The sequence below is a fragment of the Sceloporus occidentalis genome, unplaced genomic scaffold (genome assembly GCF_023333645.1).
Source record: "Sceloporus occidentalis isolate IW3139 unplaced genomic scaffold, rSceOcc1.0.p SCAF_10, whole genome shotgun sequence".
Lineage (NCBI taxonomy): Eukaryota > Metazoa > Chordata > Lepidosauria > Squamata > Phrynosomatidae > Sceloporus > Sceloporus occidentalis.
Genome location: NW_028316990.1, coordinates 1,892,817 through 1,910,798, shown reverse-complemented (window position 1 = coordinate 1,910,798; position 17,982 = coordinate 1,892,817). Strand labels below are relative to the sequence as shown.

Sequence of the window (17,982 nt, the reverse complement as noted above, 5' to 3'; positions counted from 1 at the left end):
CTCCAAAAAGTAACTTTTACAAGCTCTGAGTAGGAACTTGAGAAGACTAGGAGGAGCCATCTGATGGGCCACACATGGGGAAGGGGAAAAACACTGTTTAGCGTTATGGAATCAACCCTGGGAGTGAAAGAAAGAGTAAGGCTGAAAAACTCATGCCTAGGTAATGTCATGAATGGTGACTGTGAACAGAGGTAAATGGATATGGTTTGAGGCTGGCTTTGTCCTTCTGGTGTCAGGACTCTACTGGTCTTCCGTAGAGCTGTCATCTGATGATGACAAGGATTAAAAGTTCTCTAACCCACAATGGCCAGCAGAAAAACAAAGATACATATTTAAATATTACCCAGTCTATAGAGCCACACAATAAAGAAGTCTGTTTAAAGGAGAAGTTGGAAAGGAAAGCAGAATAAAGTTGGAAAAAATGTAGCTGTGTTGACAAATGCAATTAACTGTTTCCTCATCATTAATATTTAAGATATAGCTTGCAAGGAGGTGAGAACATAAACAAGCTACATGAATGCGATTGAGTAAAAATGTCCCTCTCCCATCTCCCCAGCTCCCCCTAAGCCAACCCACCCTCTCCCGTAACCCCTGGTAGCACGATACAATCAATAAGAAGGTTTGAATTATACTAGAGGTAGCAGCAGTTTGTATTCCCGGAGTCCAGAACCTTTGAACATTGCTCCCCTGATGATTGACTTGAGTGCAGCAAGCCAAGGGATGAGACAGGCAAGGTGTTTAGCCATGTGGTTTGAAGCAGCTCTTCCAGTACCACAGAGGAAAAGGATGCTCATCAGAAGTGTGTCAATGCCCAGCATTCAAACACAGCTCACAACAGTTGCCTTCACACAACTCCCAAAGTGTGTTCAACGGAGGTGTGGAAAGCCCAGCCCACCACCGGAACTGCATTCCACTCTCCCTTCCTGATGGCTGTCCACCAGTTCATCTTTGTGTCTACAGACAGTCCAGAGGTGGGAATCAAATAGTCCTCCAGTGGCCCATCCTCACTGCAGAATAACAGCATTACTATTCCACCTAAATGGCCATGATTCCATTCTATGGGATCCTGAAATTTGACATTTTGGGGAGGAGGATTTAGACTTCTTATCCAGAGCGCACTGGTGCCTCATCAGACTACAAACCCTGGGATATCATAGGATGGAGCTATGGCAGTTAAACTGGAATAATAGTGCTATAATTCTGTAGTGTGAATGGGTCCCAGACGTTGTTGGACTGCAAGACCCAGCAGTCCTAGCCATGATAGTGAGGAACACTGTGAGTCTCAGCCCAACATTTGCAAGGTTGCCTGATCCTAACCCCAGAGACAGATGCTCAGACCACTTCTTTGCTTGAGGAGGCATCCTAATGGGGTTAACTCAAAGACAAGGACACTCTACACATACATGTGAAAAGTACCTGCTCATAAATATTCAATGGATGCTCATCAGGGGATGGATAAAATGTTAAACAGTTCCAGAGATGGGTGGGGAGAATCTGCTTAGACCCACAAAGCCCTTCCAACCACTGAACATGCAGAGGCTTTTATGTGATGACCCGAACAAGAGCTATGGCTGTTTGCTCTTGTGCGTGCATGTGTTTTGTTTTGCTTTAACAAGCCAAACTTAAAAAAAAAAAATCCACAAGTTATTAAAGTAAGTTATACAGTTCCACATAATATAAATAGTGTTAGATTATTATTATTATTATCATTATCATCATCATAATTAATTTTAGTGTTTTCATATACAGTCGGCCTTTCACATTTGCAAGTTTACCTTTTGCAGATTTAATTATTCACAGGTTATTTGCCACCACCTCTGCCACTTTCCTACTCCATTTTTAATAGGGACTGCAAGCCTCACAAGACTGAGAGAAAGTGTGTGTGAATGTGTGGCAAGGCTTGTAGTTCCCTATTTAAAATAGTGTACAGCAGCAGCAAACATCACCAGCTCTCTGCTTCTGCCTTGCGAAGGAAACCTGCTGCCTCAAAGGCATCCATGATGGACTGAATCTGCAGATCATACTTTTTTTGGTGTGTTAAATATGGTTGTGGGGTGCCTGCAGATATTCATGGTTTTCCCACTTCTGCACTTCTAACCCTAGTGAATGTGAAGGGCCGACTGTAACTCCTAAAATAGGTGCTAGCAAATATTAACGGAGTAGCAACAATGTTAATTAAAACAATGCCGTCCTTCCCAAGTGACAGCAATGGGCTTCCTTCATATAGGATGATTCTTTAACAGGTGGAAATGGGTCCACTTCATGTCTGGTAGAAGTGGTGATAGTGGTGGTGGTGCTCATGGTGGTGGTGGTGCTCATGTCTCTGAATCATCTGTCCCACTTGACCTTCATACAAGATGACTGCAGGCAGGTCTCTGACATGTTCTTTTTCCAGAACCGTTCCAGGAGATGGGAAGGTTTTGCAGACTTGGTGAGTCTCTTTTGCTCTCTGCTTGTGTTTCTTGTAAGTCTGCTGAGACTGCATAGGTAGGTAAGGAAGGTTTTGACCAACCCGTGCAGTAGGGGAAGCCATTGGTACAGATGACCCTTGAATGGATTTACTCCTTACAGCTCTTCCTGCATTAGCCGAGGCTGTGGCTTTGCTTTGAGCCTTGGGAGACTTTACAAAGTGCCTGTTTGCATCTTGACTCCGCAGCCTCTGTTGGATTTCTGCAAGCTTTGCATAGGAAGCTTCCATTAAACTAATATGGCCAGGATCTGCTGCTGGTGATCTCCGCTGGTGGGCATGGAAGATTTCTGGCTCATGGGAACGGGATCTTGTTTGGTTGGAAACTCGGATGGGTGGGTTGTGTTTCTGAGCCACAGGTGGAGATCCTAAGAAAGAAGAACTGATCACTGAATGCTCCAGTGTTTTACAGAGTAATTATTTACCTCTTTTCTGGACTACTGTATATGCTCTAGGTAGGACTGCCCATGAAAAGTGTTCAGAAGTGAAATCTTGTACAAATTCTAGTGACCATGCTATTCCTAGCATGTGCTTTAAGAAACATAAGTTGCTGGTTTTGAGCTGACTACAGAAGCTTCCAGATTGCTCCCGAGTTCAATTCAACTTTGGTTTTTACAAGTCCTGAATAGCTTGGAGGTAGGATAGCACAAAAGACCTACACCTACCATATATGCCTGCCTAGAATCTGAGCTCTTCAGCTGGGATGCTGCTGTGCATTCTTCCACCCTGAGATCTAGGCTGCTGACTACATGAGATATGTCTTAATCTATAAGAACATCTAGATTCGTGAACTCCTTTACAGAGGAAGTCAAGCTAGCTCCATCCCTGCTGAACTTCCATTGAGAGGCCATAATTGTACTATTCAGTATGTGACTTGTTTCTTAAAACTGTTTTTTGAAAACCAGCTCGTAAAATGGGTTTCTCTTTTTTAAATAACATTTTAAATAATATCTTTTTAATGAACATTGCAATATATATATATCTCTTTTTCAAAAATGGCTGACATCCTATGGTGAATTACAAGAGCATAAGTCAGATATACACCATTGCAACTCCCTTGATTTTTCACAGCAGAGGCTGGAATTCACTCCTGACCAAAATCCATCACTGCCCCCCAAAACTCACCTTTTCTTAGTGGCAGAGAAAATATTGACAATTTTGTCATTCAGAATTCATGTTCTCATTCAGAATTAGAACATGTGGAACCACAACTCCTATTATCGTGCACCATGTTGTGTATGGCTGATAGAAACTGTAGTTCAATAACCTCTGGAGTGTCATAGCTTCCCCACCCCTCTTTTAAATATTCTGAAAGTAATGGATGATGTATCATCTACCAACCTGTATCTACTCTCATGCTACCATTCCCACTGGCATACAACACTATCTACTGTGGAATATGTCTTAAAAAGAGGTCTAGAGATCCCATTTTAATAAACAGAAAAAGCAATCCAAATGATGCAAAAAACCAGTGTCTAATATACCTGGCCCAAATTTGGATGTATAGTTTTCTATGCCTGCAAGATCCAAATAGTGGTTTCTCCTTTCAATGTTTTCATCCACGCAATGACGATAGCATCCATTGTGTTCAAGCTTGGTCTCACCATGGTGGTACCTGGGAGCAGAAAGATAAATGGCAATGCATATGTTATCATTGTTATGTCCAAACCAGCGGGCATATTGAAACAACAAGCAATTTTTACATCTACTAGTAGTGGATATGAGAGCACATAAAAAACACAAAACTTGATACAATATTATTCTGTCTGCCTATACTGGTTATACTTTGGACTACTGCATTCTGCACTATCATCAAGGGAAGCCCCACATCAAACGCATTACAGTAATCCAGCCAAGAGGTTGGTACTGAATATGCATTACATGCAGAAAACTGCAGATTTGGTCTCTGGAATCTCTAATTAAAAAGGCTTCAGGCAGAAGATCAAGAAAGAGAAATCTGTTGGAGATCTTGAAAAGCAGCTCTCAGTTGGAGCAAATAGAGATGGACACCCCAATACCAAAATCCATGGATGCTCAAGTCCCATTATATACAGTGCCATACTAAAATGTTGTCCTTTATATAAAATGGCAAAATCATCGTTTGAATTTTAGATTATTTGTTTTTAATTTTCAAGCCGTGGATGGTTGAATCCATGAATGCAGAATCAATAGATACAGAGGGCTAACTGTATGAATGAGCACACCTTTTATTCAGTTCCATCTGACATAATGGCCTGGATCTGGGGCAAATGTTTCTTAATCCAGGGACCTGGAGGAAAATACTTAAAGTCTCCTATTCATTCTCTGAAGATGCCAGCCACAGATGCCGGCGAAATTTCAGGAAGAAACTCTTCTAGAACATGGGCAACATAGCCCAAAACCCTCACAAAAACTCTCCTATTCAAGCCATTGGGGATATTCTTGGTTTTGTAATGTACCTGGCAAATGAATCCGGTTGAGAATCAAACCCTAGGAGATAAACTCCTGATTTTGGGGGGAGCTGGATGAGGTGGGGATGTATGGGAGGCTGGGGAACAGTTTTAATAAAGCCAGATCTACTGCTGGCTCTGTTCATCCAGCTCTCTTTCCTGTTCTATACTACTGATTTATTTATAGCAGAACTATTTCCTGAGAATGAATATCTGAAATACCAGTCATTATGAGCCAAACAAGCCAAGGAGAATGAAAGAGAAAGAGAGACGGGGAAGAGAGACGGAGAATTTTAGCCAGGAGTTTTAATTATGCTACAGCCAAGTATTAGACAAAGTAAAATGCATTATTTGCAACAGAACTAGGGCATAAATTCATTTAATCATTTACAGTGGGCCCTTGGTATCCATTGGGATTCGGTTCCCAGACCCCCCAAAACCATGGGAGCTCACATCCGATTAAATACTATGGCAGAGTAAAATGGTGTCTCTTATATAAAATGGCAAGATCCGTGCTTACTTTTTGGAACTAATATCTTTTTGGAATATTTTCAAGCCATGGAAGGTTCAATTCGTGGAGAAAGAATCTGTGGATATAGAGGGCCAACTGTATATATTTTAAATTTAGATCCTTTCTAAATCAAGGGATCCACAATAGCTTACAACAAAGCTGAAAACCAGATAAAATTAAAAGCCTGATGATAACGTTTTAAAACACTCTCTCTACATTCAGTTAATGTCCAAAGGCATTTTTTAAAAAAAGACTTCACTTTCTGGAGAAAGGAGAGGTCAATTTAGATTCCTATGGAAGGGAATTCCACAACCTGGGAGTGGCACTTACCTGTCCTTACTGGACACATGTGTGACAATGGCAGCAGGGTTGTGAGACACCCAGGATCTCAAGATTTGGGCAGGTTCATATAGGGCGACATGGTCTTTCAGATAGTACAGACTTCGGTATAGTAATTCTCTCATACCCTCCAATATTTCACAGATGAAAACCAGGACACGTGTGGCCACACAATATCACAGCGTAATCAAGATGTCAAAGGTTTATCAGTGAGGGAGAACACACAAGCTAGGAGATGTTGCAGCAGTTTGCTTTTGCCTTAGCCAACTGGGGAGGGCAAGATTATGCCCTGACGTGAGTGCAGACTATTGTTGCACTTTGAACTCAGTTTGCAGCAATTTGAGGACAGAAGCAAGTTGTGCAAACCTCCACTGTACAAATCTTGCCAAGAAAACCCTGTGATAAGGTGACCATAGGTTGGAAAGGATTTGAAGGCACACAACAACAACAACCTCTCTTGCTAGATGTGTGTGAGGGGGAAGGAAAAGAGCAATGTTGTTGCATTCCTTTTCTCTCCCTGCCCTGCTGTTTTAGGCCTAGGAGATGCACTTTCCTAAGAAGTGAATGGAAGTACCGATTGGTGGGGTTCTGGAGGCTAGCATCCAAAAATAATTTTTTATGCTTCTGTGGTGACTTGTCAAAGCGTCGCCATTTTCCAGAAGCTCTGCAAACATTTTGTCACTGCTTTTCTTTTTAAATGCATCCCCAAAAGGCCAGACAAAGCAAACGTAGGGCTGTTTTAACAAGTTTCAAGATGGCAAGTGGGTGTTTGCACGCTTCGTTCCATCACATTTTCTTTTTTACGAGCTGCTACCTGCACAATGTCCCAAGGATACGGCAGGATAGACATCAAAATACATGAATCAACCAGATGAAAAGGCATGATACCAAGGCAAATCTTAGCCAAGCGTTTCACTCTGCTAATCTTTGCCAGGAACATGACAAGATGTTTTTCAGAGAAACAAGGCCTCTTTCCCAGACTGGCATCCTAAATAATATTGCACATTCCTTCAGGGAGACACAACTTCAAATAGGACTGTTTTATCTAATCTTTTCAAGGCTAGAACAATACCTGCAGCTGTGCATAAAAGAGACCACTGTCTCTGTACTTTTACTGGAAACTGATGCACCCCAGAGTCAAATGAGGGGGAAAAACATTCTGAAAAACCCTTTCTCTCCAAAGGGCATTTCTGCAAATTCTTTTAAAAGTACACACTCCTATTTTCCTCAAATGGTTCACGAGGAATATCATTTACCTCCTTTGTGCCGACAAAGGCTCACCCTGCTCTAAATTCATGAGTTTTGAAGGGTCCCCGGATTTTTTGATAGTTTTGCTACTGAGGATTAGCACCTTGGCTTTGTGGCTGTGTGCCTTCAGGTCTTCCAAGGCATGGTAACCCTAAAGTTATAATAGGGTTTTTGGGCACGATTTTTGTCAAGGGCACTCAGTGGGTTTTCATGACCGAGTATAGTTGTAGTCCAGCACTCAAACTACTATGCCATGACAACTCTTGCACATTGGCTACCCTTCTGAAAGTTAACTCTAAAAGGATAAAGTCTCATTGAGGCAAGGCAGTAACAATAATATAAAAACAATAATGGTGAGTTCTAAAGGGGATGAGATATTGTAGATGGAATGGTACGTCAGTTTGTTTTGCCAATGACCTCCTGCTGCCTGACCGACCAAGGTTTTCCCTATCCCTGTTTATAAGTTAATAAGTTGTAGTCCAGTGAAATGTATGGTTGTCTGTAATATTTTATAATGGCTATTGTGTCTCATACAAATAAACTGTTGTTGTTGTTCTAGGTTAACCCTGTGACAAAATCACAGGCAAGCAGCCTCTAGTTACTGCAGCCTTGTTTGAAGGGCTCCACAGTTACTATGTAGAGTAGACCCCCTTCAGCATGCAATTATTGTGAATGCTAAATTTGACTTCTAAATTTAAACAACAAGCCTCTCAGGGCTAGGTTGCTTACCATGGCCTCAAAAGATGCCTCCGTACAAGAGAAATGCAGTGTTTTTATTTCAACTTACCTGACAGAACCCCTCTGTCTCTTTTCACAGTTCCTTGGTTCTTCATTGGCTTTGCTCTCCACTCGGTGTCTTGAGCTTTGTAGATCTGTCCCCACAGTGAAAAACAACATGTTATTTTTCCCCTTTTGTTACTGGTTTCCTGAGAAAACTGACCTACAACTGACAGTTGTAGGTCCTCAAGGCAAGGGGAGAGGGATTGAGAGAGAAACAGTGGCTTCCATGTCCCAGTTTTAAACAAGCTGCCTAAGATACTGAAATGTAACCTCAAAAATATGTCCAACATCTTGAATATTTTGTTTAAAGTTCATACTAAAACCCAAAGCATCTTCACCACCCTAAAGACACAGAAGCCACTTGCCATGACTGCAGTATTGTTTGAAGCATTCTCCAATTTTAGCAGGAAAGCGAGTGAAACTAAGGCGGGTTACACACCGCCATTTAGTACGTAATGAATACGTACTAGGGTTAGGAAGGGCGGTGCTTCCGCACCCCCCTAACCCTAGTACGTATTCTGTATGTACAATATGGTGGCGGCCGTTCCACACGGCCACCGCCATATTTACGTATCGGACGCTGTGCGTCCGCACGTGTCACGGCGTCTATGATGTCGCGAGTGTGCCCCTGGCGCCTCGCGACATCATAGAGGCGCCGCTTAAAGAAGCTCCATTTTGGAGCTTCTTTTTCGGTCTGTGCCGGAGCCGCGCGGTGTGGCTGCTGCGGCTCCCGCACGGAGCAAACAGCGGCGGCGGCACACCGCCACAAAGCGGCGGTTTATAACCCGCCTATCTTTCTATCTACTCTCCCTCCTTTCTCCTGGCATGGAACCAAGGTGGCTCACAACAAATTAAAACAAAATTGCAACTAAAACATATTTCATTCAAAAGCTTTAAAAAATTAAATAATCAATTTTATTAAAAATGTTACATTAAAACATCTTAGCACACATTACACTCTCAGCCTCCGAGGAATGCAAAGGGAAACTCCCTCTGAATAAATCTTGCCAAGAAAGTCATGTCGGAAATGACTTAAAAGCACACAATAACAACATCACAGTAAAAAAACGATAAAAGCATAACACACTGTATTAAAAGACCTGTAAAAGACCACAGTAAATTAAGAGCCAAAGGTCTGCCTAAATAAAAAGACTTATGCCTGTTGGCAGAAAGAGAGCAGAGAGGGGACCATCCGAGTTTCCTGTGGCAGGGAATTCCAGAATTTGGGGTTCAAATAATAACTTGGGATTCACTCAATATGCCTGTGACTGTGATGAGACTGAGTAAAAGTCCTCTGCTGAAGATCTTAAAAGTCAGGCAACCCCAAAAAGAGAAATATCATTTCTCAGAGAGTGTAGACCCAAGCTGCCGGTCAGCATTTAAGAAGTTATAGTCAGTACTTTGAATTGTGTCCAGAAATGGACATTCAACATTTCACAGGAATGGGATGATAGCACGAAGGAAGGTTGAGCTAGGCCAAGGGAGACAGATACTTTTAAATTACACCATATGGGTAGACAAATCTGTATGCCATTCTCATGTATCCATGCCATCCTGTTTGGGCAAAAAAATCTTAAGAGGTAAACATTTTAAATGCATTTGATGGCATTTGTGAACCAAAAACATTTGGAGGAGAGAATTCTATGGTTAGCAACATTATGGTTTGCTCATTACTCCAGAGGTGTGAATCACATCAGTTTGTATCAGAATTTTCAAAAACCAAATGGCTCCAGTTCCTCACGCTGATTTTCATTTTTGCTTTTGAAAAGGGGAGGAACTACAACACAGTGGAAGAGATTTGTCCACAGAAGGTCCCAGGTTCAATTCTTGGCATCTGCAAGTAAGAAGCTCAGAGAGCAGGAGGTGGGAAATACTACAGCCTCAAACCTAGTCAAATATTTTCAGTCAAAGGAGACAACTAGATGAACACATACCTGGTATAAGGCTAAAGGACAATCATAGAATCACAGAGTTAGAAGGAACCACAGAGGTCATCTAGTCCAGTGGTTACCAACCTTTGGTCCTTCTGATGTTTTGAACTTCAGTTCCCATAATTCCTGTGTGCTGGCTAAGTAAGCTGGGTCTTCTGGGATCTGAAGTCCAAAACAAATGGAGGACCAAAGGTTGGGAATCAGAGGCCTAGTCCAGCCTGCATCATGCAGTAACACAAAACTAAAACTGTCCTGAAAGATGCCCATCCAACCTTTGTTTAAAGACCTCCAAAGATGGAGAGTCCACCATGCTCTGAGGCAGCCTATCCAACTGACAACATAAACCTCTTGAGTAATATGTTGGTTAACATGGCACTAGACACTGAAAGTTAACAGGCTTTAGATACAAACACTTACCTGTATGGTTCAGTAGGATACTTTTCTTTTTCTGGCTCCCATCTGGGGCCACAGTAAGCTTTACCCGCAAGGTTTTACTAGAACTTGGAGAGTGATTGACCGAAGCATCAACTACTTCATAGATTGTATGAAGTAAGCTGGTGATGTCCTAGAATAAAGATGGGGGAAAGAACACAGAAGAGAAATGTGTTAAGAACAGAAATGAGGAACATGTTTTGTTTTTTCCATAGTCACATTTACTTCTTGCTCCTCACACAAAAACCCCACGGCTCACTAAGTGTCAATTTCCCCAGAACCTTTTAGAATATTTTTCAGCATTAAACGTCAAACTGCCTTGAATGCCCTGGTAAGAAATGCACTATGTAAATATGCAGGGAAACAAATTTATCACATGAGCTCCAACAAGTAGGGAAAGATATATTACAATATACAGTAGACCCTTGTTGGTTCCAAGATCCCCCGGAGATAACAAAATCCGTGGATGCTCAAGTCCCATTAAATAGACCATGGTATCCTTCTGGGGCGCCTGGCTGAGGTGGGAATCGGGGGCACTGCGCTCCAGTGGTTCCGCTCCTACCTCTCTGGGAGGTCCCAGATGGTGCAGCTGGGGGACGTTTGCTCCAGTGAGCGGGCCCTTAAAACTGGGGTCCCTCAAGGAGCTATTTTGTCCCCCATGCTATTTAACATTTACATGAAACCGCTGGGAGAGATCATCCGGAGATATGGGGCGCGGGGTTATCAGTACGCTGATGACACCCAAATCATTTTCTCTATGTCTCCGACTGATGCAGTGACCGGGGATGGCGTCTCTCCTCTCGTGGCCTGTCTGGAGTCAGTAATGGGCTGGATGAGGGAAAACCGACTCAAGCTTAATCCAGAAAAAACGGAGGTACTAGTGATAGGTTCCCCTGGACCAGGAATGACGGTGGTTCCACCTGTCCTGAATGGGGTCACGCTCCCCGTGAAGGACTCCGTGCGCAGTCTGGGGGTGCTTCTTGACTCTTCCCTTCACCTGACTGCTCAGGTGAATGCGACGGTCAAGAGTACCTGTTATCAGCTTCGGCTGATTCGCCAGCTGCGCCCATACCTGGCTCAGAGGGACCTTGAAACTGTTGTACACGCTCTGGTAACTTCGAGACTGGATTTCTGTAATGTACTCTACATGGGGCAACCCTTATACCAAACTCGGAAGCTGCAACTGGTGCAGAACATGGCAGCGCGGCTGGTCACTGGTGCTCCCAGGACCAGCCATATAACACCCGTGCTTAAAGATCTCCATTGGCTGCCCATTCGCTTCCGAGCGCAATATAAGGCGTTGGTTATCACCTATAAAGCCCTAAATGGCTTGGGCCCAGGATTCCTGAAGGACCGCCTCTCCCCGTACATTCCGCCTCGCACCCTCAGAACATCTGGGCAGCAAATCCTGAAGGTGCCTGGGGCTAGGTTGGCTGCTACTGCCAGAAGATCTTTTTCCACAGCTGCCCCAGCCCTCTGGAATACGTTGCCCACGGAGCTCCGCTCATCTACCACCCTGGCCCAATTTAGGAAGGGCCTAAAAACCTTCCTATTTAATCAGGCATTCCCCGACTAAACATCCTGTGGGCCTCCCTCCTCTCTCGTGGCCGTGAGGTTGGGCTAAGGGGTTTTTTATTGTTTTTAAGGATTGTTATTGTTAATGTATGTTTTTAATCTTGTATCTTGTTTGCGCTTCGGTGCATTTTGTTAGCCGCCCTGATCACCCGGAAGGGCGGGGTACAAATAAAAATTTTATTTATTTATTATTTATTTATATAATGACATAGCAAAATGGTGTGCCTTATAAAAATTGGAAAACCAAGCTTTGATATTTGAAATTTATACTTTTTTGAACATTTTCAAACCGTGGATGCTTGAATCCGTGTATAAGAAATCCGTGTATAAGAAGGGCTGACTGTAATACAATATTATATCCATGATGTATTGCAAAATATGGGTTATAATATATTCTCCATCTAACTTTAACAGGAATAACCTTGCAAACAGGAATGAGCCACATTCAATACAGATCTACATGTCACTTACAGGTAGATCCCCAGAAGAGGTTCCAAGCATATTTTTCCATTTATAGGTAACTAATTAATAGTTTCAGACAGGAGTTTCATGTGTAACAAGCATTACACCCAAATGAGATTCCCAGTGATGTCTGTGTGCTTGTGCATGTGTGATCCTAAGAGAATCTGACATGTTTTAAGGGATAGTAGCAAAAATCCAGTTTAGACATATCCAACATTTATGACTGTAGCATTTTAATATATAGTCCTCTGGATGGGGGCAGGAGTAGGATGGGGTATGTGTTGAAAGACAATGGAAATTATCCCCATGGACAAATTGTATGGTGGGAATATAAACCTGAAAAATGTATCCAAAAGTGCGATGTAGAATTCCTATGAGAGTTTAAGGCTGTGGTCACATTGCAGAAATAAAGAAGTTTGACTCCACTTTAATGTCAATGAGGAAGGGATTATGAAGTACCAAGACTTACTAACTGAGATTCAGAATCTCTGGGAAAAGAAAACAATGGTCATTCCAGTAGTGATAGATGCTCCAGGAGCAACTCCAAATGTACTTACAAAGCATATGAATGGAACTAATAGGAATAGGTAATATCACAGTAGCACAATTACAAAAAGCAACACTGGTTGAAATGTCCACATTATCCAACAATGCCTCAGCAATCCCTAGGTTGTTGGATAATATCTGAATTACTGACAGTCCTAACCTCCAATGAGTAACACCTGGTTGACTGTGAAATTGATGGTAATGTAACTGCAAAGTAACTTGCTATTGGCATGTTACTAATGTGCCAGTTTATAAGAAAAACCAGCTAACAACCAACATTTGTAATTAAAAAAACACAACATTCCACATTCAGTGTATAACTTCCAGAATTGGTTGACAGCTTATATATAACCTCTGGCAGAAAAATAAAGACAACAATAGACCAAGACAGGTGAGCATACAATGTGTATTTCGCTTTTCTTCCATTTTGTCTAATCTTGATAGCACTCCTCACCTATCAAAAATCCCATTACCAAACACAGTGCCTCTTGAAACAAAGCAACACATCTAAGAGGCAACCCACTATGGTGCTCACAAAGAAGTTTGTTTCAGAAACAAACTTCTGATATATATCACTTTGAAAGAACAATCTTCTTCCTAACTCATCAGGTCAGACAGTTGTGCACTTCACACATGACTAAACTAAAAAAGATTTGGATGGTCGCAAATTACTTTGTTGATCTCCTGCCATAGGTAATTTCCATTGCTTGCAAGTCCAACGGAATCGGCAGGTGTCTTGTGTTCTGATCTTGCCACTGTGTCATGGCCTATGCTTTCTGTAGCTCTTGGTCCCATACATGTCCATGTAATCTGTGACCAAAATGTAAGTCCCCTGTAGATTAGGTACTGTTTAGATGAAAATTCAGCTGCAGGAGTGCAACAGATTGTTTATTTCAATGCTCTGTGGACTCTATAGCCACTTCAATGGGGCAACCTGAAAAATATTCAGCATTGATGTACTGTGACCACTTCAGGCACTTGAGCATCAAAGTATAAATGTTTGCCTGAAATGTTTCACAAAGAGATCTGGTTAATACACTCAGTGGCCAGAGATCCTACACTTGAGACACAATGCAAGTCTGCATCTATGTGCTCCTATTCCCAGTTCATGTTATCTTTCTTTTTGATGTGCCGGCCTTTCTGCCATGTTCCACTTGTCTTATCTTATTTACGGAATAGTAGCAGAAGCTGAGATCTTGTTCACAATCATTGTGTAGTACAAATATACCCCAGTGTAGTTGCTGGCTCATACTGATGTGCAACTGGTCATGTAATGGGCATTATGATCATGCACTCTTCCATTGTATGACAGACGATCCAGTTCCTCACCAATCTCATAAGGACCACATTTATGAACAATGCAACCTGAACAGTGCAAATGCTTGCAAGGGTTATTATAATACAACAGGGTTGGCACAACCTGAAATAGGATACCACCCTTGTGCAACCTCAGAGAAAGCACAGCTGCTTGAGTAACACCTCTTATGCCACTGTAAAGCCACAATGGGATTCTGACCAGAGTCTCTCCCCACCACAGGATCCCTAGCCAGTGAAATTGGAAACTGGATGTGGCCCAAGATTCTTCACAGTCAAGCAATAATGTTTCCATGCTGACAAACAGGAACAAACCATGTGATCGATGCTTGTGATGTTATAGCTTTCACTGGTCTGCTTCTTTACCATCTAGGTATGACAGTGGGATTGGATAGAATATCTGCCTACTCATGGTGAGCACCTTTGCTACCTCTGAGCCTGCCAGATATCTATGCATAGAAATCTCATTTCAACAGGCTTTGTTTATCAAATCCCACTGTGCATAAAAATCTCATGGTGCTTACATTCAACCCCCTAAATCACATCTCAGAACTGATGACTCTGACACACTGTTTGTGCCTACAGAGAGGTTCGGCAGCCACTTGTGAACAGGCACAGTAGATGGATGTAATCTGCTCCAACACCATGCAAAAGTAAGTTCAAAAGAACCAGCCCCCTCTAAAGATGTCCTTATGAAATCATTACACTTGCTGAAATGAATACCACAGTTCCTAGGTTTCAAGGTGAGAACTTATTAACTGTTGTTCATTTTTCACCTCATTATATTTTATGGAGAAAACTGCTCTCTGACCCAACAGCACTGTGTTGACAAAGATTTTCCTAATCTTGCAATCCATATGATAATTATGTTGAACTCACAACAAAAATTATCACACTGAAGGCAGAGGTAGCACTGAAATCCTGTTACTGTATTTCCATTAGCACCACTCCAAAAAGCTACTGACAATGCTTATCTTATGCCTACTTATCTGGATGTTAAGTACCACTGAATGCAATAAGACTTGTTGTGTGCCTTCAAGTTGTTTCCAATTTAAGGTGACCCCAATCAGAGAGTTTTCTTGGCAAGATTTAGTTGGGGGGGATTGCAGTTCTCTTTCTCTGCAGCTGAGAGAGTATGACTAGTTCAAGATCATCCAGTGGGTTTCTGAGTAGGCATTTGAACCCTCATCTTCAGAGTCGTAGTCCAGCACTCAAACAACTACACCATACTGGCTCTTCTGAGACTTTTGAGTAAACATGTTTAATATTCAGTTGGAAGCAAGTATATTTTCTTCCAATGCATTGCTACATGCTTCTGCTTTGAAATGTCATTGTTCAAGTTTAATGAATTAAAAAATAAAATATAGAAAGTATATTCTATCTGACTGAATGTTACTTACACTCGAATCAGTGCATATAACAAGGGTATGACACTGCGCATAGCAATGCTACTACAGAGGCTAGCACATTTGATTCCTCACCAGTTCATTTAATCCCTTTTGCTCAACTGAATAGGGCTACAGAGTTGGGTGTTACTGACATACTGATGAGACTTCACCCCAAATCCCCAGATGATCTCACCAAGTGTCTTCCTATAGATTAGGTATGTGCATTTCAGTGCCAGGCAAAATTCTCCTTCCTCTCTGTGTTTAGTAATTCCCACATCTTTAAAGACTCTTTAAATCTATTAAGCTGCCATTTTCTGTTCACATACAGCAGGCCTTTGGCTGGGGTTCAGTTCTAGAACTCCCCATGGATACAAAAATTCATGGATGCTCAGTTCCCATTAATTACAGTGGCATAGTAAAATTGCGTCCATTATATAAAATATCAACATCAAAGTTTGCTTTTGGAATGTGTACATATGTGGGTATGTATGCATGTGTACGTGTGTGTAGACAGTGGACCCTAGTTATACGCTGGGGTTTGGTTCCAATATCCCCCATGGATAACAAAATCCATGCATGCTCAAGTTCCATTAAATATAATGACATAGCAAAATGGTGTCCCTTATAAAAAATGGAAAATTAAAGTTTGAAATTTAAAATTTATATTTCTATTGAACATGCTTGAATCCATGTATAAGAAGGGCTGACTGTATATATTTTCAAGCTGTGGGTGGTTGGGAAAAAATATGTGGATTAGGAGGGCCATCTGTACACTAAGGTCCCACTGAATTCAGTGGGATGACTTAAAAGTAGGCATGCACATGTATATGTCTAAAGAAATAGCCATGCTGGTCTGTTTTGGCATAAAAACTCATAAAGGAATCTAGCCACATGTTTCACACAACTGAGAAGATAAACTTTGTAGTATAAGTTCTTGTGGACTCAGGGGCTGTATAGATTGGGGGAAAGGGGCGGCCCCCAGATGGAGGCCGCAGCAGACCAAAAGAACCCGCTCCCAGATGTCATTGTTGTGTGCCCTGTATGGACGGGTGCACACAATCATGGTGCCCATGATTCTATTGTAAAGCTGGGCACATGCGGACGCCCAGCCCTACAAAACCATACTTTCGGCCCCAGGCCAGCACAAGTGCCAGTCCATATTGGGCCTCAGTCTACTTACTGGTTACACTTGATGAAATGGACTGTGTCCATGAAGGTTTATGCCAGAAATGTCTTCTTTCTAGTTAATCTCAGAGATACTATTGGATTCCTTTAAGTCTTTTTATAAAATTGCACTGTTCCTGGTTTAAATTCTGTATGAATCTGCCCTTTTATTGCTTTTCGACTGACTGCTGTATTTTAGTGTTTTACTGATAACTCCAAAATGATTTTTAAAACCCCACAATTATTAGGAAGCATAAAAAAAATTGGAGGCAAATAAATAAATGCCCTCCTCATCTCTTGAACTGAAAGACACCAGCTATATTTTGTCACTATGTAATTAAAGCTGATGGTGGACAGCCTATAATTTGACAGGGTTGGCCGCCCAACCTCTGTTCCATGCCCATAAATATGATTGACTGTTGTCGTTAATCCCACTGGAAAGAATTTCAAAGAGTGCACTTGCCATTTCCTTAGCTCAGCTCTAAAGGCAGGAGAGGAGCCAAAAGGAACATACATTCGCAAAGGTTTGTTTTGACACTCTGTTTAGAGAATCATTTGTTTTAAATTTTTATCCCTTTCAAAAACAAGCACCTTTTTTTAAAACAAAAAAAAAATCTTTCTTTTCCAGACAGCTAATCCCTGACATTAAACAATGACGAAACTTGGGGGAGAGAGAGAATCAAGCCATGGATTCCAGAAGCGGCAAAATGAAAGGCGCACAGACACATGTACAAGTATGGCTGAAACATCAAACAACACCCTTCTCTCATGCTGGTACCCTCCAGATGTGATAGACTAAAACCTCTGTCAGTGAGCATGGTCGGCGCTTTTCCAATGGCGTTTCATGCATACATTCAGCAGTCAGACACTATGTTTTGTAACAATCCTAGGGCACACACGCAGTTGCAAAGTAGGCTTATAGAGAGAAATTTGTCCTGGATGAAAACAGTGTTTGGACTTGATTCTGAAGTTTGCAGATCACATCCAGCTTCTCATGGAAATGATCCTCTGAAGCCTTTAATCAAAGCGCAGGGTGGATCCAGAGCTTGGAAATGATTTCTTTAAAAATCATTTGTTACCACTCTCCTCAATTCATACAAATGTTCAATTGTTGTGCAATGTTTTTGTTTTAATCGTTAGATGCCAAATGTCATTGTTTCTGAGCCATAATTGCAGTTTGCGTGTATGTGGTGTGCCTTCAGATTATTTGCAATGTATGGTGGCACTAAGGCGAACCTACACAGGGTGGGTTTTTTGGGAGGGGCAAGATTTGTTCAGAGGAGGTTTGCCATTGCTGGGCAATATGCAACCCAGGCTTCTCCTGCCTTGTCTCACATCTTTTTAAAAATGGGCAAATCCCATTCTTGAAAAGCTGCAAGAGAAGCCCAGGTTGTAT

At 41.9% G+C, this 17,982-nt stretch overlaps 1 protein-coding gene across 2 annotated transcripts in view; it reads right to left on the bottom strand.

Moving 5' to 3' along the window:
• Nucleotides 1–587: 587 nt before the first annotated feature.
• Nucleotides 588–17,982, bottom strand: part of NKD1 (NKD inhibitor of Wnt signaling pathway 1) — a 146,720-nt gene continuing 129,325 nt past the window's right edge. For both annotated transcript variants that reach the window (XM_089539923.1, XM_089539924.1), the window contains 4 exons: nt 10,123–10,270; nt 7,782–7,866; nt 3,952–4,082; nt 588–2,835 (listed from right to left, as the gene is read on the bottom strand). In XM_089539923.1, coding sequence (XP_089396049.1) covers nt 2,261–2,835; nt 3,952–4,082; nt 7,782–7,866; nt 10,123–10,270 — 939 coding nt within the window. In that variant the 3' untranslated portion in view covers nt 588–2,260. The remainder of the gene's footprint in view (nt 2,836–3,951; nt 4,083–7,781; nt 7,867–10,122; nt 10,271–17,982) is intronic.